General features: G+C 37.9%; 3 protein-coding genes across 6 annotated transcripts in view; all 3 read right to left on the minus strand.

Moving 5' to 3' along the window:
• The window catches only part of LOC132785358 (transcription factor HNF-4 homolog), a 28,970-nt gene extending 22,703 nt beyond the window's left edge, over positions 1-6,267 (minus strand). Inside the window, exons 1-2 of the mRNA XM_060791445.1 lie at positions 5,404-6,267; positions 1,012-1,177 (exon numbers count right to left, since the gene is read on the minus strand). Coding sequence (XP_060647428.1) covers positions 1,012-1,105 — 94 coding nt within the window. The 5' untranslated portion in view covers positions 1,106-1,177; positions 5,404-6,267. The remainder of the gene's footprint in view (positions 1-1,011; positions 1,178-5,403) is intronic.
• Positions 2,660-4,441, minus strand: LOC132785373 (catalase). Its single transcript, XM_060791458.1, has one exon. The coding sequence runs from the start codon at positions 4,290-4,292 to the stop codon at positions 2,772-2,774; it is 1,521 nt and encodes a 506-aa protein (XP_060647441.1). The 5' UTR covers positions 4,293-4,441; the 3' UTR covers positions 2,660-2,771.
• Positions 6,268-7,489: 1,222 nt separating the features above from the next.
• The window catches only part of LOC132788137 (uncharacterized), a 29,897-nt gene continuing 15,327 nt past the window's right edge, over positions 7,490-22,059 (minus strand). For 2 of the 4 annotated variants that reach the window (XM_060795458.1, XM_060795477.1), the window contains 8 exons: positions 11,898-12,004; positions 11,719-11,830; positions 10,620-11,031; positions 10,338-10,552; positions 10,115-10,273; positions 9,022-9,428; positions 8,052-8,956; positions 7,490-7,987 (listed from right to left, as the gene is read on the minus strand). In XM_060795458.1, coding sequence (XP_060651441.1) covers positions 7,832-7,987; positions 8,052-8,956; positions 9,022-9,428; positions 10,115-10,273; positions 10,338-10,552; positions 10,620-11,031; positions 11,719-11,830; positions 11,898-12,004 — 2,473 coding nt within the window. In that variant the 3' untranslated portion in view covers positions 7,490-7,831. Of the gene's footprint in view, positions 7,988-8,051; positions 8,957-9,021; positions 9,429-10,114; positions 10,274-10,337; positions 10,553-10,619; positions 11,032-11,718; positions 11,831-11,897; positions 12,005-12,725; positions 12,870-13,017; positions 13,044-21,565; positions 21,731-22,059 lie in introns of those variants that run through there. The other 2 variants (XM_060795469.1, XM_060795483.1) reach the window with 2 other exon arrangements.

Raw genomic sequence — 22,059 nt, forward strand, 5'->3', positions numbered from 1 at the left:
TGTTCGATCAATAAAAGCAGTTGCTTATATCACGACTAATCAATTTTTTTTTTTAATCTGCTCGGCCAACAACTACATGCAGCTCACACTAATCAGTAAACAAATTATAAACATTTACAATGATTGCTCGTCGCTCGGCTTATCAAACCCCTCCTTCTGTTTCCACTCCTGACCGTTCGTAAGCCTGTTTATCAAGGCTGCTCGCTTCTATTTATATTCGTTATTGCCCCCCCTACATACTCGTAATCATAGTCACACACACATATTCATACTCATATTCGCACTCGTAAAATGTTGTGCTGCACCTAAGCATTCATTTTTTTGGCCAGGCACGTGGCACGTGCAAAGCAACGATTTGGGAAAATGGAAATGATTGCCCTGAACTTTGCCAAAGCATTGAGTTTATGGTGGAACCATTTGGGAGTGATTCAAACTCACTTTACGAGTACCATATACGAATACCATCGTAAACTCAATCTGTTCAACAGGGCTAACACAGCTGATTACCTCAATTTGTGGACAATAATATATTAAGGTTGTATTAGCATCACAACATGTTGATAATTGATTGCATCAACAACTTCTTCAGCGAATTGATTCAATCAATAAAGGTGGAAATAAATTTAGACTTTTAGCATAAGAATACACTAATTAAGTGCATGACAATCGAAAAAGAATTTATGAAGGCATATTTCATAGAAATATGACCTGATCACACAGGTGTTTGTATTTTCCCAAAAACTATTGTTTGTTACTGTTTTCGTTGTTTTAAATACTATTATTATAAAATATAATATGTAATCTCAGAAATGTTAAAAGTAATATTAACCTGATGACGCTAGTCAAGAATGCCTACAAACACAATCCGAAAAACTTTTGTTGCGTACTTATAAAGTTAAATATAGCGAGTAGAGCAATATCTTGACACCTATTTGGCCTATCAACTTAATCACAATGTTGTATTTTTTTTGTTTCTAATGGCACTACAGACACATTTTATAACGTACTCACCTTGCTCATTTAACTCCTGTTCCATTTGCTCAACTTTATTAATCTCCATTAGCTGCTGTTCATCGACTATTGTCAGATCTTGTGGGTGCTTCATAATAATAAACGAGTGCACGTTCTTATCATCAACTCGATCCGTTTACAATCACATAAGAGTCATGCTTAGCAACTGTAAATGAACGATAATGTTAAGTGGTCAATTGAGACGGCAGTTGGGGTAATTTAAACACGAAAGCTGTAATATAGCTGCTATTAATACGTACTAATCTATGGGTATATGAAATACAAAAATACATATTACATTTTTAATGGCTTTTCGATCGAGTGTGCCACACACGATAAGCTTTCATATACTCGTATCATCCATAAAGTTCATATTAAGCACGACAAATACAAAGTATGACATTTCACTTTAGTTTCTGTTACAGGGAAAATCCCCCCTCAAAACGAGAGGGAGAGAGAGAGAGTGTGAGAGAGCGCGATGCCATTTTATGATCCTACACACCTGCAATATATAATATTTATGAAGCAATCATAAACCAAAACAACTCTATGACACATTCCAAAGGCAAAGCCAAAAAAAAGTAAAGCACACACAAAAAAAAAACCGAATAAAATATTGAAATAATAATCTTTGAAGCTTTATTGACTGTCCCGACCAGATAAACGACCAATATGCGACTATGAGGCCCCACTGAAAAGCTTTCTTTATGTTTCTATCTGCAGTAACGCGACAACAACAAACAATAAAATAAAAAAAATTCGCACCATTGTGATAAGGCGGGAAACAAAATTCGTGATTGTTATCAGACGTTTATTATTTCTTTGCCATAATAGTTCGATAAAGCTTATTGAAGTACTACGTGGAGCTACGAGTAAATATCTAAACGAGGGGGGCTCATCGCTATTTTATGCTTTCTAATCATGAGTAAAACGTGAGTCTCATGCGTCAATTCTCGTTCGCAAATACGCTAGAAGCCATTGACTTTCAGATACCTGGCATTCATATCTGGACTCAGTGATAAAATAAATTTATAATTTATTCACAATTTTAAATTCAAAGGCTTGGCAATATTTAAAGGGACACGTAAGAAAGATACAGTCGAGTGTGCTCGACTGTAAGATATACGCTAGCCATTTTAAATAAACGCAAAATATTTCGATGCATTGTGCATTTAATAAATTTTTAATGCAGATCAGCAATATATTCTTATTGTAGTAATGTTTATATAAATGTGGGATATGGATGAACTTAATAGGAAATTTTTAAAAAATAAAAAGCCATAAAAATTTGTTTTCCAATATTGGAGAAGTCTAGCAAAAAGAGGCTGAAGGGGACATCCTTTACTTCTTAAAGTATTTATTGTACATAATTGGTAGAAGTCAGAAGTTATTCAAGGACTTGAATGTCATTTTGAATGTTGTGGTATACCGTAATACTGAATATGTATAACTTTTGATGTAATAATTTGGTTAATTTTTTGTTTGAAAATGAACATTCTCGTTCATAGCTTTCTCAATCATAAATTTAACATTTAGTTTTTTTTTTGACTTGATAAAAAATTAACACGAATTTCTTTGGAAAATGTTAAGAGCGACGGCATAGTGTTCTTTATATATTCCTATAGAATATTGAAAAGAATTAAATATGTTAATATTTAAATAAATGTTTGCTGACAATACTAGAAACTTGTAGACTCCATTTTATTATCTACTTTAAAATTTGTAATATTAAGACTAATTTCAAAAGACGATTGCAGACACTAGAACTTGGATATTTTGGCCGTGTTTAGAGCCTCTGTCATAAGGCGACCAAAGTCAGCGTGTACCATGGTAAATAGCTTGACCGCGCGTTCCTGAAGGAATTGACTCGCCTCGGACAAATGCTCCGATATGTTCCGAATAAGTCGCTTGCGACCACAATTGTCAAGAGTGTAAGTCCAGAAATCGGTGGCCTGACTGTAATTATCCTCTGTGTCACCACTCATATAACGATAGACATCCCCGGAAATGGGGCAGCAGGTCTGCAGGGCCAGAGCTCGAGGACTCTCCTTGGGACCACAGAATGAGTTCGGGAAGTAGTTGGGAGCACCTTCCTGATTGTCGCTGACAGTCATGGCACCGTCCCGTTGGAAGTTTCGCACATGCACGCGATACGGACAATTGACGGGTATCTGATTGTAGTTAGTGCCCAGACGATAGCGTTGTGTGTCACCATATGCGAAAAGACGACCCTGCAGCATCTTGTCGGGAGAGGGTTCGATGCCGGGCACAAAATTAGCCGGACTAAAGGCAAGCTGTTCGACTTCAGTAAAATAATTGGTAGGATTGCGATCCAATACCAGTTTGCCAACGGGCAACAGGGGATAGTCCTTTTGGCACCATACCTTGGTCACATCGAACGGATTGAACTTGCACTTCTTCGCCTCCTCATTGAGCATAACCTGTATGAACATGCTCCAACTCGGGTAGTTGGCCTTCTTGATGGCATTGTAGAGATCACGTATGGCATAGTCGGGATCATGGGAGCAGAGTTCAGTGCATCGTCGTGCATCTAAATTCTTAATGCCCTGATTCGTTTTAAAATGAAACTTTACATAGAATGTCTCGCCGCTGGGATTCACCATCCGATAAGTATGTGCGCCATATCCGTTCATGTGGCGATAACCATCTGGAGTGCCACGATCACTGAAATACATGAGGAGTGCGTGCAATGTCTCCGGCCGCAAAGTCATAAAATCCCAGAACATGTCTGCGTCTCGCAAATGTGTCTGCGGATTGCGTTTCTGGGCATGCACCAAGCTGGGGAATAACGATGGATCCCGTATATAAAACACTGGCATATTGCAGCCCACCATGTCCCAGATGCCCTCCTCCGAGTAGAATTTGACGGCGAATCCCCGCTGTTCACGCACCGTATCCGCCGATCCGTTCTCCCCGCAAGCCACTGAGAATCGCATTGCAATCGCAGTGCGTTTCTTGACGCGATCAAAGATGGATGCAGCACAGAATTTGGTTATATCATGAGTGCACTCAAAGTAGCCAAACGCTCCAGCGCCCTTCGCATACGCCACACGCTCGGGTATTCGTTCGGCATCGAAGTGCGCCATTTCGTCCAGGAATACGAAATCCTGAAGCAATGCTGGGCCACGTGGTCCCACAGTTTGAATGGCATCCTTGACTCCAATTGGTATGCCTGTCGCGGTGGTTGCCACCTTTTGCGCTTCAGCATCTTTGTTCTTGTAATCAATAAGCTGGTTAGAGGCTGGGTCGCGAGAGCACATATTGAATTTCGTTTATGCGAATCGGAATCGGATAATTGCAAAAGTAAGTTGGTGAATTTTTCTAATTTTAACTTGGGAAATTTTCAATAACTGTTCAAATTATATTTGACCATAACCGAACGTCTTTACGATTTGTAATTATTGCTAAGAATCTGAAGTTAAATTCAAAGTAATTGTAATTTTCAAATTGACGAATTGAAATTCATAGCTACCCTTTTTATATATCACGTGTTTAAGTACATATCTTGAATTTTATTTCCATCTTTATAATTGAAGTTCTTTACTTTTTTTTTAATTATGAAGTTATGATTATTTAACTATAGATTATGCAAAGGTTGTAAGACGCAACTTTTACAAACAATTTTTGTTTTTTTTAATTATTCAATTACGTTAATAACAAAATATAATATCTTCGGTAAATTTCTTGTTTAATTGCCATAACTGAACGTTTTTACGATTTGTAATTATTGCTGAGAATTATTGTTATGATCACAAAATCATAGCTATCGGACAGTGTTAATAGATTTATGCAAGAAGGCTGTAGGAATTAAAAACTGTAAAAATTATTTTTTTGTTAATTTTTCTAGTGCCGTAATACGAAAATAATAATAAACTAAATAATCATTGCTTGGCAGTTAAAATCAATAGATATCTCTGAATTTTAATGAAGATGTCTTGAAAACAAATGACTACTACAATTAAGAGAATCTCATCATCGCTCCCATCTGCTTCGCAATGCAGTAGAAGCAATTTTAACGAGATCAATCTCAACTTGACGATTTTTTATAGCTTGGAGCTTTTGTCACAGTCACCTATTAATGCTTGCCCTTTCTTCCTAGCCTTCACCCTGCGCTTGTTGTTGGCAGACAGGTTCCCGTAAAAGCTTCTTGATATGCAAAATGCCCTGTTGACACGCGACACACGTGCCCATGGTTGAATGGCAGTAAATATACTAAGTATGACTAAAAGCTTGCACAACAAAAATGTTTAGCAAATAGGCAAAAAGGCTGAGTGAGAAGTTTGTACACACATATAGACACATACATATACATGTGTATTACATGTGTGTGCAATTGTAAAGTGCATGTGCAGTATTAACATGGAAACTTACTATAAAAGCTCTCTGGCCAGCTGAACGTTGTTGGTTGTTGTTTTTGTCGTCGTTGCTGCAGTTACTTTTGTTTTTGCTTTTTATCAGGCACACATTTGCTGCTGTTATGGCTGTTGACTCTAGTTGACCGCATGAATGAAAGCGAAGCAGACCAGACGAATGAATATATAAAGCAAACGTCACACACTTGTTGATTTCCTTATACTACTATTTTGTGTTTTTTCATGGTTCGTATTGTTAATTGAAAGCTGAAGTTTGGCACTCAAATTGTATTTTACACGCTTCAACACCACCTCCTCCTTCCACCACTTATTATTACTATTTCTTTGTTTTGCTTTGGCTTTTTTGAATTTTTTTTTACTATTGCACTTCGTTAAGCGGCTTACGGGCACTGTATTGTCTGTATTTTGTTGAGTTTTGTTGTGCTTTTTTTTATTGTAGCTGCGCGCGCCAATTAAAATCGAAACGGCAACACTTGCACATTAAAGTGATTTTTCCATTTGGGGCTGCATATACTCATTTATATCAATCAAACGGAATATTATTTTTGTTTTGCTTTGGCTTTTGTTTTTGTCGTTCTCAGTTGGCGACGTCGTCACTTGAACTCAACTACGGCTTCTGTCTGTAACGGTCGCGAGTCGTGAGGCGTTGCGATGAAAGCAACAAGTTCCCCACACACATAGAGAGCGGCAATGCAGTTATCACTCGCACTCTCTGCTCTCTCTGTTTCTTTGGCACGCTCAGCTGGTATGCTTACATACACACACACGCATATGCACACATATGCGCATTAATATACACATATACAGCAGCAACGCCGCTGTCGTTGTTACGTATTTGTTTTTGCAAAAATCAAACAAAAAATTTAATATTTTTTCCTTTTTTCGGCTCAAACATGGCAAAATTGCATAAAGCGCGCGTGCTTTCTTAGCATTGATTTTGTTTAGCTGTATTTAACATACTTTGCATTATTTTTGAGCGGGGGCCTGCCGCTCAAAGTGGGTTGATTGAACCCACTGGCAAAATACACATTCACAGACACACACACACTAGCTTGGCTGGCTAGACGAGGCGAAAACACAGTACGTACCAGAGACGATTGCGAGCAATGGGCGACTGAAATCGAAGTGGGCAAAAACTGAACGCCGACGCTAGTCGACCAGAGGAAGGAGAATGAGGGAATGCTAAGAACGCAGCAGCTACTAGGCACGCGAAACCAGATTTAAAGGGAATTTAAAACAGCATTAAAAACTGTTGTAGAAGAAGCTACGCGAAAATAGCAACAAAGCACACGCACGCACCAAGAACAAACACAATATTTGCGTAGAGAGTGAGAATGAATGTGGCGCCGTTTATTCTCCGTTCACCATTCTCCTCTCTCTACTCTTGCTTGTCGTTTGTGTGCATGTGCGGGTATGTCACTTGTCACGTCGCATACATACATATACTGCGCCTCATTGTGGGCGGCTGCAGCGTGATCACTTGATTTTAAAAATATACCTTTTTACTTCGAAGAAATATACTAATTCCAATTTATTGATAACAAGTTAAAAAATAATGAATGGTCACACTGAACGGTTGATCAGAATGACAGCGCTGCCATCTGTTCCAAAAGAAATACCATTGCTATTAATCTGCAATTTATGTTACAGAACATTTGTATAGACTAATTTTAATAACTAAAAATATAATGGGCAAGCGAGTGGAACGGATTGCATAATCATGCCAAATAATTGAAAATTGACTTGTCAATCTGGCAGCACTTGACAGTGTTGTAAAGCGCTTCATCGCTTGACGCATTTCCTCAATTCGAATTTGTTATCAAATTAAAAATTATCAGCCTTTATGTTAGAAAAACTTGTTTATTGAGATATTTTTGCCTGCTAACTGGGTACAGTGGGCCACTAAAATTCTATGTAATTTAAGTATGTATGTTTATGGTGTAATGCTCACTAAATATAAAATATTTCTGTTGTATGTATTATGCGCTAGGTTACACTTTCGTCGTACGAAACTATTTACAGAATTTGTTCATTCCGCAAGAAATGAACATGTACAATATGTGGTACGTTAAATAAATAATAAATTAGCATAAAGCATAATGCTTTGTTGTTTATGAAATGCGCTTTCTGGGCGACGACATATTTGTTTTACACTTCTTTTGTTTGTTTTTTTTAGTTTAGCTTAAATTATTATGGTAGATTACGTATACGCAATATTAGTTAGCATAGTGGGGGGACGCATAGGCATTATAGTTAAAGTTATAGCAGAATGAATTTGGTTAGACTTAAATACAATTAAGACACACACGTTGTTAAGTAATTTCCATATAGCTATAGTTTAAGAGTTAAAAAAACAACATAAATTGCACTAAATATATAAATGTAGCTTAAATTGTCACGTGCTGGAAACTGAAACAGGTACGAATTTAGCAACGCTCGCGATTATTATACATCTGCACCTTGGCCACAGTGCATTCCAGAGCTGCCTGGATGTCATTGAAGACCGGAACACCTTGGCGCTTGGCCAGATCGATGAGATACGAGCGTCCACGATTGTAGTCCTTGATGGCGGCCAGCGTCAGCTGCAAGGCATAGAGGTAGGATAATTAATAGATGTTGAGTAATTGAGCAGATATGTTCACTTACCTTCTCGCCACCAAGCACACAATCCTCGGGCAGCATTTGAACGGCCAACACCACATTGTACATGAGTCCAATGCAATGGGCCGCCAGTGTCATGGGTGCCAGCGAACGCGTCTCGTTGGTGATGACAAACAGCAGCACTCGACTGGAGTCCAGCAGCGTGGGATTGTAGAGATTCTGGCGCACAGCCATGGGAGGCAGTGACCAGCTAAGCGATTCCTCGGCCACGGTTAGCTCCTCCTGCTCCTCGAGCTGCAGCTGATTGCCACGGCACTTTCGACGCGTGCGCATAAACGAACGTTGCTGCTGCTGCTCCTGCGGACGTTGCTCCTGCGCAGTCGTCGACTCTTGTAAGGTCGCCGACGTCTGTGTGATGCTCTCGTGCAGCGCAGGCGCATGAAAACTCACACCCTTGGCCAACAAATAGGGCATGGCGAGCTGCTGTCGCCATTTGGTGCGCAACACGCAGCTGCCACCCAGATAAACATCGCGCAGATCGAGGCCAGAGCAGCAGAGTAAATCGCCAGCGCTGGCGATGGAACTGCTGCTGGAGAAGACAGAGTCATTCGAGTCACTCTCCTCCTCCTCGGTGGGCGTGGCAGTCACATTGCTGCTGGCAGCCGTAAAAGGTTTGGTTTCGATCGTTTTGGTGGTGATTATTTCGGTTGTCTCAATCGACTCGACGTTCAGCATTATTTGGGTCTGACCCTTTTTACCCAGCGTCGTCATGCTGCCGCTTGGCTGCGGCGATGAAGTGCCACTATCGCGACTGCGACTTAGCTGTTCCACCAGATTCTGTCGCTCCAGATCGTGGCCAATGCCGCTGCTGCTGTTCGACGGAACGCTGGCGTTGCTCGAGGTGCGTGAAATGTTTTTGCTGGCCGAGTAATAGATGTCGACATCTGGAGCTGTGGATTGGATATAAAAGTTGAGTTTGATTTCTTGACAAAGCTGGATAACTAAGCACTCTTACCATTGGTAAAGTAAACCTGCGGAGGCGGCACATTTGTGCCCTTGATGGGCGAGATGCAACCGCTCTCATGTATCTCCTGCTGCAGCACTGAGAGATACGCCGAGATGACGCAGAATAGATCGAAATCGATGAGCTCATGGTTTGGCATGGCCGACGTGGAGCTGCAGTTCTTCTCCTCCTCCTTCTCCTTCTCGTTGTCCTTGTCCTGCTTGGTCTCCTCGCCAGCCTTTGTACTTTGCGTTTGTAGCAGTTTCAATGATTCGCGTTGATTGATTATTATCTTATTCAGATTATCTAAATTAACTAAACTCTGAGCATAGCCTAAAAATAAGAGAGCACGTTTGCACTGTTCCACAGTGAGTAGTTCGCTTTGGGGATTGACGCGGTCAAATGCGCCGCGTACGGTACTAAAAAGATAAGAGAGAAAATAGGAATTACATTTATAATTTTCCTTATGTTGAGCATTTCTTGATTACTACAGAAATCTTCACAATGATACCTAGTTTTGATAATAATACTTTCAGAATTTGTTTGGATTAGACTGGAATTAGTTTCATGAGAGTACTTTCATTGGGATAGCTTGTCTCTTGAATGTTCTAGTTCACTTTTTTGTTATTGCTAAATTTATTTTCACAAAACAATATAGTTAATCTATATATCTACTTCTGATGATATAATTAAATATTAGATAAACACTTTTCTTGAATTTAAGTGGAATAAGTTGTATCATAGGTTTCTGGCAATATCGAATGTTTTTATCATTAACTTAAAAGCCTTTTCAAATAGCTCTATTTTTAATCATATGATTTACATTTTTTGTACATCTGTTTTAAAATTATGGAAATGTAATTTTCATTTAATACGAATTGTATATGGTTTAAATATATTCCACAATCGCTTCCAATTCTATCTATGATACATATTTGATTTTATTTATATTGAATATTTTTCCTAATTTAAACGAATCTTCTTTTAGATGAACTAATTCATTTTAACTCGCTTTTTTAACAGCTAAATGCACATCCTCTGATTTCCATATAAATTCATTCACTTATGTCACTGAATTTCTTTTTGAATACCTTTAGATACTCACTCTAATATAGAAGATATTTTGGACGGTGGATCCCTAATGCCGGATAGAATTTCCTTGGTGCGCTGCAGCCCAGATGGGATGTTATCCAACACTGGCAGACCGCGACGGGAGACCAGCTCCTTAAGTATCAATTGATTGCGATGTAAATCGAGGTATTCTCTATAAAAGGAAATAGTGATTAGAGAACTTTGTCATATGACAAAAAGAAATGTGAAGAACTTACTGCTGTGAAATAGGCTCGTTGAGGATCCTTTGATTTGGTTTATACGGATGCAAAACCAACACTAGCTGCTTGCAGTTTTGACCCGCTATGTGTGCCGCCTCGATGGCACCAGCAGATGCGCGTGTTTCCGAATCCATAACAAAAAATAATACACGTGCCTTTTCCTTGGCGCGATGCTCGAGTTCAATGAGATCGGGCGTCCAATCGGATACTTGCTGCAAGTTTCAAATACGGGTTTCATAAATATCTTCCACACTATGAAAAGGATTTTTCAGGACTTACAGGATTGTAGAACGAAATGCCCAGCTCCTTGAGTGTGGGTATGGCAACATCCGCACGCCAGGTGGTTGGATTGCAGGAGCCGCCGAGGAATACCTCGACGGGTTCATTAGTGGCATTCTTTTTCTTCTTGGTGTCGTCGACACTGCTGAAGGACTTTGTACTGCGTAGCTCTGTGCCATAACTGTCCGACTTTTTGTTATAGTGTGCCCCTGTGGCAGGTGTTGCGGACGTTGTTGCTGTGGCATTGCCGGCTTGCAAATGCTTTTGCGATTTATTGGAGCTGTGTTCACCTGCAGCTGTCGGCGTTGCAGTCGCCGCCTGGCTGGCTTCGTCCTGTTGCTGCAGCAGAGAGCTTGAGAGTTGTTGGTACTTGACATCACAGTAGTTTGATGCATTCGAAAAGGTCGAAGCGCTGTAAGACATTAACTCATATTATTAGTCTATCCAGAAGGCATATTTTTTAATACATTAATGTATTGCTTGAATGATTTACAAAAAAGAGTAGGCCGTTAAGTCATTAAGAGGAGTAACATTAGGTTTCTTGTCAGATTAATTTAAATCGAGCAAAATATTCTACTTCGAGCAATAAGACTTAACACCTTAATCTCGCTTAACAGCACAAAGTTCAGAATGTAAGTTAGAGCGATAAATAGGCCGCTATGTGAACTTTAATTAAGGGAAGTCCCTTAAGCTAAATAAGAAATTGATTTCAAGTTTGCTTTGATCTATTGATCGAATGCGAATTTTGATATTAAATATACATAGGCGATAATGCCAATAAGTGCAGTTTAGAATAAATTGCAAAATGAAAGTTAAGTGCAGAAAAAGGCCCCTATATTAATACTACACTTAACATCCACAACTGTAAACAAAATCAGTCATTAAAAGAATGTTAAGTAAAATAACAGAATGCTTTGAAAAGCGCTTTGAATTTTATAACTAAATAAAAATTGGTTTTTAAGTGAAAATGCAACTAAATACAAATTGGTTCTTAAGGGAAAGTGCAACTAACTACCAAGAAGTCCTTATGTGAAAATGTCGTAAACTGAATTGGCTTTTAAGCGAGGTTTATGTGTATTCATCAGCATTCAAAACTCACCGAAAACGCTTCAAATCAGCAGCGAGCACACAAAATTGTCCAAACGTCAAGCCATTCGCCTGCCCTCGACCTTTGCGGGCCACTTTCTTAGCCGTCTGCAGCATTTCGCAAACTATTTAAAATGAATGGAAGAATATGTTAGTATGATTTTCTTAAATAATAAAACATGCAATACTTACTCTGCTTTTGGCTGGGATGAAAGCTTAGCTCGTGAAAGAGCTCCTGAGTCCGCTCTTCAGGCACCACATTGCAACGGGCTTTGGCTCTCCACGCATTGAGGACTTCTCTGTAAGTGCAACAAAAATAAAACAACCATGAGTATACAGATTAATAATAACTTACAAAATTCACAATAAAAGAGTAGAACAATAAAAATTGTTTGTTAGTCACGCAAGTAAATGATGTAATAAATTAAGGTAGAAGTCCCTTTGTTTGTAGAGGCATTCTTATTATTTTATAATTACTTAATGTATTGCACTTTAATTTATTGTCTCAAAGTCTGATATTTATTGGCACGCAAATGACCAAATGATTGAATACACTGATTGGCGTGTTTATCTTTAGATTAGTCAATGCAGGAACCGAATGCAAAGGCGAATGCGATTGAACTACCTGTCTTTACAAAATATGCCTTATAAGTAGAGAGAATATCAATGAACTGAGCGAAGGACGCCACACAAACGGACTGAATGAAAATGGAAGTAAAAATAGTATCTCGGATTTGTAAACAAAATAAAATGACGATACAAATATGGTGTGGAACAAATGTTTAAAGTGGCTGCCAATTGGTATCGGAATTGGATGCGAGGCACGTTCCACGTTCCATGTTTCGAGAACACCAAAAAGCGAGTCACAATCGCGTCATATTCAACGTATGCGATGCACTTAAGTGGCAAAACGAGAACTTTTCGCCATAAAGAGCAACAAGACAGCACAACACAGTGAGACAGACAGCGGCGATTGGTGAAAATCGTCGAGAATGAAAAGTGAAGTGATGTGAGGTTTACGTTATTTTTGCTGCTGCTTTGGCTGCTGTGGCAGCCACATCCATTGGAGCAGATTCTTTGTCTGCTTCGGCTTCCGCGTTTCCTGCCAGCAGCAACAATAACAGCGAAACGAACAGCAATTGCATCATTTGTGTGCTGCACAATCTAAGGAATAAATACACAAAGGCCAATTGAAATATTGCGCATACGTCGCGTGTGCCAGCGATATAAGGGAAATTATCATAAATGCAACAGCAGCTGTAGCTGTAGCTGAAGCTGAATCGACAAATATAATAATCCGCGACGCAGTTACTTGATTTCCATTTCATTTTGAAATATTTTCGCCACAAACACAGACTGATAGAAACATATACACAAAGAGAGAGAGCGAGACAGAGACAGAGAGGATATAGTATCTTTGTGTTGAACAATAAAATTTGTTTTCGTGAAATGGAAAACGCAAAAATGAAATCATACACAGTTTATTTAATTTGTAAGACAATTTTGTAAACAACAACAACAACAACAATAACGTTGTGTGTGACAAAACTTAATGGAAATTTCGAATTTTGTAAAAACGTTTTCGAAAATTGTTTTATTAATTTCGCTCTGAGCAACGAATTGCGACTGAATTGAGTTTGTAATTTATATTTTGGGTTAGCATATTAAAGTGGCATAATCGGGCTTATCAGTTGCCATTGACAAGTTGACGTCAAGTCTGTTTTTTTCAATGTCGCGACTGGCAAATTTAATTACTCACACATATCAACAAATTAATAGCAAATTAAACAATACGTATATAGAATTGATGGGCGCCACTCATTTTGAAATTTGAAGGCGAAAATAAACGATGTATATTCTGTTGTAAATAAAATATTACGCAAAGTCAACTTCAGTCAAATGATGTATAAACAATTACTTTCTTGACTTCGAATATATAACTTATAAACATTGCCATAAAATTAGCAACAATTTAATAGCCAATTCGCAGCTTATGAAAACAACACACTCACACACACACGCAAAACAAAAACAATAGCGATTAGAAACGCGCCAAAAATAAAATAATTTGACAGCTCGACTAGCTTATACCTAAACTGTGACAAAATGAAATCATTGTTATTAACAAAGAGTTAACAATCGAAACTCTTTTAGAAGTAGATTTCGTTGTTGACATTCATTTCTTCTTGTTGCTTTATTTATAGCCACTAGAGTCGATAATTTGTGATTTAATAGCGTTATAAAAATACTTAAATTTTTGATTATGATCGTGGATAATGTTTTAAAATAAATCAGGTTAACCGCGAGCGATAGATGGCGCCACCACGAATTTCTTTTTCTTATCTCAGTTTAAACATTTTGTTTATATTATGCGAAAATGTGGAGATAAAGTTAACACTAAATAAATTTGGAAATATTTTAATCATGTTGATACGGTTTTTTAGCAATTCCCTGAAATTTCTTGAATGTTGGTAGGAAATACAATGACACATCAAGTTTTTTGTTGACATTATTCCAAGTCGTGTACTTGCGAATATAACTAAATATAACGCTGAATTAACAAATATGTTGTTCATTTGATTTCTTGAATGATGGTAGGAAAAACAATGACTCATAGATTTAATCCCGCTGGATCTAAGAGTTTTGGACTTAATATAACGGCCAATTAACAAATATGTTGCGGTTCGGTTTATTATTTGGTATGTGGATTATATTGTTGTTAATAATCACTGGGACAGCAGCACAGCCATCAACAAGAAACGGGGTGACAACATTTTTATGGCTCAAGAAACTTGTCTGCTCGTTTTTTGCTGCCCACACAGAGAAGCAAACAAAAAAATGATAGCATAAACTATGCTAAAATAAATAAATAGTAGACGACCAAAACAAAAAGGTATAGAAACTGAAATGACACATGTTGAGCAAGAAACAGTTGACGAGAATTGCAAATGCAAATGAGGCACAAGAGGATTATGTCATTGCCAAGAATCGCGGTATCTGAAACAGCCAAAGACCAAAAGGCAGCCAACGCAGGCCTGACAAGTGCAGGCGGATCTATCTGGTGGCTGGTCAAACTAGTCTAATAGTTGGATAGAGACAAAGACAGCGATAGAGAGAGAGCGAGATGGGGTATATAGAGAGGGAGAGATGCCAATTACATGACTGCATCACAGCAACAGCAACAGCAACCCAGACATTCACCTCAGCTCACATAAATACTCACAGAAGATGGCACGCCCACTCATTTTGAAAGAGGTTGGGGAGGGGGCGCAGGGGGTACGCTTAAGTGTTGGCAACACTAAATTTGGCATATTAATGAGATGGGCTCTATTTTTGGAGCGTTTCTGTCTGCCTCGATCTCGATCTCGCGATCGCGATCTCAATATCCATTCCGATCTCGTTTCTCTTTCAGTGTGTGTGTGGGTGAGTGCAGGTTGATTGCGCCATCGGCGTATTTGGTATTTTTATGGCAAACAGACGCGCAACAGTTTATGTTTTGTTTACAACCAAAAACAACACAACACAACATACAGTCGAGAAAAACTCTTTCAATTAACAGAACTACTCGCAATGTTGCCATGTTGAAATATTTCCGGGACATGTTCGCCAAGCTCAACGAGGAAGTGCAGTTCCACAAACACAAACACTAACCAGTCCAGTCCCAATTAAGCGATATTCTTCTTCCCAATACCCTGGGCAAATCAAATATGCCTAAGCAGTATATAAACAACTTAAGAGGACTCTTCGTCTGAGCAACTCACTTTGCTGTATAAAAGATAATGACACACCCCGTTTTTATTTTAGTCAATCTAGCATTGCCTGACAGGTAAATATGCACATGAGCAATATCTGAGAATAGCAGATTAAATATGTACTTTTTGTTCAGTTAACAATATTTATATCAATGTGATAAGTTTCTTCTAGATCTTTAGAAAAGTTTGGGGTTTTAAAAAATGCTTACATTTTTCTAAAACACAGTTGCAAAATTGAAAATTTCGCAACATTTTTAAAACTGGTACCGTTAAAAAATGTTACTAAAGGGATAACTAAATTATACATATTTAAAAATACTTTGTAAATACTTATTTCAAGAAAAAATGTATATTCATATTTAATTCTTTTATTCAAATCCGAAGCTTATTCCAGCAAATTTTAATTTTAAGTATAATTTACTTTCTAAAATTAGCTTTAAGACACATCAAGATTTATTCAGCTATACTTTAATTTTTAAAGATTTTAAGCTCGGCATTATAAAATTTAACACTTTTTGAAATTCATTCAGTATTTTCTTAGAAATCAACTTAATTGAATTTTGTTGTAATATCAATCATATGCGTAATATTTGATTTTTGAAGTAACACAAAAATATTTTCATTTAATGCAGTTATTTTCGACAAAGGCTTAGCTTAAATATATTTAATAAATCTTATTAGGAACCTCTTTTTTTCACGGGGTATTTTGTGAGAGGTCAACTAGATTCTAGGGTATATCGTTTAATTGCTGTTTCGAGCAATCTGTAGATCCTATCTGATCTGATACTATGCCGGCCACTTACTACTGTGATTCATGGCTTTGTGATGAAATTTCGTACCGGGTTCTAAGAACTTGACATGATGAGCCAATTTGCCCGGCCCCCATTGCGGTAAACAAGTTTTTTGCGTTCTTCCTTAGTTTTTGTTATTCTCTCGATGTTGTTGTTGCTGTTTTTTTGTTTTATGGGGTTTTGGCTAAGGCCACGCATACATAAGCAACATAACAGAGGGACAACAACAGCACAAAGCATAAGCAATAAACTGAATACTTAAGACGTGTGCGAGCGACAGAGACAGAGAGAGGGAGAGAAAGTGAGATAAATATCTGTAATATGTTTTGTAAACAAAATTGGTGACAGGCTACCGGAAATAAGTCGAATCGGGAGCGCGAAAAAAAAGAAATACAGAAGTGAATTGTCTGCAGATAAGCCAAATTAATATGCCACAAGGTTTTGCTCTCTCACACACACACACACATACACGTGGCAGCGTGTGTGTATTGGGGAGTTGGTAAATACGTAAACACGAACTACGTGCTCCAGATAGCGTTGTTAACAATGCGCCCTTAGCGACCATACACAACATGGGAATGAATCAAGTCGGGCAATCTATAAAACCGACGATCGTTCGGTAGGCCTGATATCGCAGCGATAAGAAATCGAAAGAAGCGCAATCTCGACATCTTTTGTAAAACCCAAAGACGTCAGCTGAAGCAATTAACTACCTTACAATATATATATTCTATAGTTGTATATTTAATACCTCTGATGATGTTCGCTTTGGGGAGTGCCAAGATGATGTAGTTAGTTAGAAAGAACATTATCACCAACGATTAATTACATTTTTAACTTGCTTATAGCTAACTTGTGTCAGTCATCAAGCTCAAGAAACCATTAAGCATCTATTCGTGATTCTAATCAAATTCAGCGGATGATCAAAATACTATTTACAATACGAATTTTTCCACTTAAGTGCTTATTGCAATCAATTATTAATCTCATTCTTCCATTCACATAGCCATTATTCATTTTATAATAAGAAGACGATTCATTGCTCCGATGTTCACGTAGGTTCTATATACAGTCATTGTGTCCGTATAAATTATTAACAATTAAGTTAAAGTGACATTTATAATCCTACCTATTCAGAACGCTTTATTTTTATCTTTATTTCTGGATAACGCAGTTCAAATAAATATCCATTCATGACAATGTGCAAAAGGGTCATAAGCGTTTATCTGGGATGATTAAGCAGCCGCAACGAATGAATGAATAAGTGAATGAATGAATATAAGCTTATCTAAACTAATGCAACAGAGAAAAACAAAAGAGAACCCAACTGATTATCCGTTTCAATGGGTAAGCAATAATAATAGGCATCATTTGAATGATCACAGTACGTAGTTCGTTGCTCTGGCACTTATCCGTAAGTTATCCAAGCGCATAAGTCATTTGTAATAATACTATTTTTAATGCTTTTCGCGTATAGTTCACATGATTGCATCCGCGACTGATCAATTTACACGTTTTACATAAAAACGTTATTCAAAAGCAATTATTTTGTTGGCCTGGGGCCAAATCAAATGACGTTTCAACCGCTGACAGTCATGCATAACCCATTAAATACGTATAAAAAATACCAGAGAATATTAAAAAGAACAAAAACTGCAAGTGCATAAATGATTTCATTGACCCACGCGCGAGTGCCTTACAAATGACTAATAAACAATTTCCGAATGCAATTAAGCAAGAGACAAATGTACAATAAACTTTAAATGACGCCGCCGATGAGGGAGAAATGATGTAGCTGATGTTGCATGTCAGAGAGCGACAGATATACATACATACATGGTAGTGGCACAAGCAGAGTAAACAATAGGCGCCTAAACAAATCACTGAGCATACATTAGCATTTAACAGTTTGTAAATTAAATCACACAACACTCACACACACACGCGCGCAGTGAGCAAAAAAATATTTGCATACAAATCTGCAAAACAACATGCCGCTACACATGTCAAATAGCGCTGAGCTTTGGTCTGTCTGTCTATGTGAATGAAGATTAATCAGCAGACAGCTATGCCAAGCAGCTATTGTCCGCGATTACTCGACTACTCGATGCCCTGTTGCTAAGGCAGCCCAAATGACAATCATTTATTATAAGCCCATTATATGCTAATAGAGATCACTTCTAAAAGAATCTTGACCGATATACACATGGTACGATACTTTAATTGCATATTGTGATCTAAGCTCATCTACATTCACTTTCTGTTATCATCCCATTGAGACAGCCTCTTAATTCATTCGCTTGGCTGCAGGGTACAAAGAACAGCCGCCGCCTCGTATAAACAAAAAAATTAACAAGAGGTGTGTTAGATTTGTTTGTACAACACTCGTGGCGCCCTGGCTACAGAGATACTACAGAGCTACAGGTAGTCAGTCAGCTTGGCCAGTTCGCAGTTCCCAGCCAGGTTGGTTGCAGCTGCTCGACGACGACGACGACGACGACGCCGACGCTGCCGTCGATGCCGACGACGACTCGTTTCAATAAAGTATCAACACACGCACACACATACACTCGCAAAGGAATAATCGATGATGAGGTCATAACTAATAATAAAAATGACGCCGCTCTGCGCTCAACACTCAGAGAGCAACAACGAGCAAAGCACATGGCAAAAGCTATAAGAGCAAAGAGCATTGAGCGCACAACAAAAAACTTGAGGAAATAACTCAAAGAACTTTGTTAAGCTCTCTCTCACACGCGCTCTCTCTTTAGTTCTTGGATCCGTGCTCCCAATCTGCTGTGGTGCACTCGCTCTCTCTGAACAGCTGTTTTTGTGGTGGGCCTGTTTTCAGGCCAAACAAAGATTTTTAGCACCTTTGCTTAGGACCGCCTCATTTATTTATATATATTTATTTAATAATTGTCGCTACCTTCTTATCGTTATCAAATTGAGCAGGCATCAATACTTGAATGAAATTGACTTGACGTCATTTTCAATGCTCTTTGAACTTTGAAGTTTTTATCGCATATCTCACAATCTTATGCTCCACACTCTCAGCGAGTGACAGACCCGGCGGCCTATTTACCTGACACAACCGTTTGACGATAAATCAATCACTTAATGCCTTAATGGGAAGTTACGAAAATCCGTTGACGCTTACGTTCACTTGGACAAGAACGAATGGAATTTTATCTATGATATATGTGACCTGTGTCAGTTTGACAATTTCTAAAACTAAGCAAGTTTTAGGTTAAAGGTTAAAAAATGTAAATCGAATAATAGTTATATAGAAAAAATTGAAATGGAAAAACATAATGTGAAGAGAATATAATTTGGCTAAATTCTTCTTCAATATATTGTGCAATTAATATGAGAAATATGTTTTATTATCTCTAGACCAATAAATCAAAGTACAAGTACTGCAAGTTCTATCATGATTAATATCTAATCTTGTGAGAAAGAAATCTGGGAATGCCCTCAGCTCATAAATATCTAGCAGTAAATGATTACCCACAATCGCTTAATCAAATACGCTTGTAGCGTTCAAGTTAACAATACTCCAGCTACTCTCGCTGAAGTCAGTTTGGAAGAAGAAACCCTACCCCAAGCACATTGGCCATATCTGCTTAATTGGTTGTTTATTTATAACGTCGTTTTAATGCCAATCTCTTTCTCTCTCCCCACTTCATCGTGGTCTTCTTCGGTGTTTCGTCTAACGGCGTTAGATACTATTTATAGACATCAAAACACGATCTTCACTTCCCAACTTGGGGGGTACTTGGATGGTTGGTTGGACGGTTGGTTGAAGCTTTCACAAGACATGGAACTGACACGATAGAGATACCATAGCTTTGTGGTTTCAACATCGCGTCATCGTGCTGAGCGATGACTATCGCCTCATCATCATTATCATTGTCATTATGATGGTCATCACTGTGTTGTCTGTGGCAAGTTTAGACCATCGTTGTGGTTAGAATGTCGTTGTCCTATAACCTTTTTGGCTATTTGTTGGCATTTGTGGTGCAAAAGTTTAAAAGTGACATCAACATTTATTTTTAAGTTACATGCATAATGCTCTTTCACTCTTTTAACAATTTGCCACGTTTCTGTTTCTGTTTTGGTTTTTGTTGCCCGTCTGTATTTTGGGTTTCTTTTTCTTATTCGCTGCCCATTTTTTGTATTTATTTGTGTGCCAAAATTGTAGCGTTGCTATGATATCACTTGGAAGTAATTTATATTGTGGTTGCTTTGTTTTTTGCGCTTGTTTTTGTTTTGTTGTTGTTTTCAAAGCAAACATATGGGTAACGCATATTTGTGAATATTGTTTAAAGTTCCATCAAGGTAAGAGTGCTACTTATTTGTTTTATGATTCGATTCCCATTCAATTGCTCCCTCTGCTCCCTCCTGTATGCTTGGCAATCACAGCCATTACAATTCGACCTATAGACAGGGCTATATAATCTAATCTAAACAATGTTCAAAGTGTTGAGCTTTTTTGTTTTTTTATTTTTTGTGTCAGCTGGTCACTTGTTGCTTGTCGTCCCGCCATTTTTTGGATTCCACACGCTTGACCTTCATGTTGCCTATAGAAATGCTTTGTTTGATTCGTTACTATTTTCATTTCTAATAATCAAACCACTGAGATTGGTCAGTGTGTTCCAGGAAGCTATTGTTTGTATGGGAAGCAAATGAAAATGAGGCGCCAACGATTCATGGAAAGTTGCTGAACCCAACACAAATGGTTCCATCTGAACCAAAAGCATTTATGCTGTCCAAACACAAACATTTTAAGCACGAATTTCTATGTAAAAATCTTTGGAATATGTAAATAAATGCAATGGATTTTTAGCCAAAGAAATGGGTTCCCCAAAGAATTATTTGGAAGTCACAAATCTGACCAATTCTACGAATTATCTGTTTATAAACAGAAAAATTGAGATTCTAATCTTTATGAATGAATTTCAGGCAATCATATGCAAATTAATAATTATGAAATGTTGCTATTAATCCAAAAGCAGCCTTTCGGGTTTTAATATGAAATTAAAACAATTTATTTTATATTGTTATAAAATTTCAATAGTAATCTGTAGTATTTCTAGCACTCAATATTGTTACACAAATTTAAGGAATTTAATTGCAAAATAATTACAATAAAATTGAAATATATCAAAGTTGTCGGACAAGTGGCACGTGCGAAAAAGTTTCCTTAAGAAAGCAATTCAATAATGATCGATTGGTATTTAACAGATTTTTCGTTTGTTAACTAAACAGGTACAAATGGTGGGAATGATTGATAAAGGAGTGTGTGGGCAATTACCTGAGGCGATAAATAAACAATGAGAATACTCCTCAAGAATGCAAGATTGCTCAGGTAGTTGGTAATATTTGGTGATATCGCGAATTGCACTAATTATTTAAGCTCTGGATTCATGAAATACGATTCGGGTTATCAATTTCCGTCGGGGACAGGATACGCGACAAAAACCGAACTGAACCGCAAGTTATTTGTAGAGAGAGGGAGAGACAAGAACCGCACTTTAGAGGCGCACTCGGCCAACTGAACAACTATTGAATGTGATTGCAGTGCTTTTCCCCCAAGTATCGGGAAGTCTCAGTCTCAGCACCACAACAGCAACAACAACAACAACAACAACATGTAAAATTTGCTCAATGAAAATGCCGATTAAAGTAAGTTGAAGTGAACTTTTTTTTTTTTTTATGGCTCACGAATTTTGATGTCATGGCACATGGATTATACTTTGATATTAATAGGCATTACATGGCTTGGGTGTTTGAATAGGATGAGGTAGG

The sequence above is a fragment of the Drosophila nasuta genome, chromosome 2L, assembly GCF_023558535.2.
Source record: "Drosophila nasuta strain 15112-1781.00 chromosome 2L, ASM2355853v1, whole genome shotgun sequence".
Classification (NCBI taxonomy): Eukaryota; Metazoa; Arthropoda; class Insecta; order Diptera; family Drosophilidae; genus Drosophila; species Drosophila nasuta.

Excerpts from the sequence above, each read along its gene's own strand:
- LOC132785373 (XM_060791458.1), bottom strand. The coding sequence starts at position 4,292 with ATGTGCTCTCGCGACCCAGCCTCTAACCAGCTTATTGATTACAAGAAC.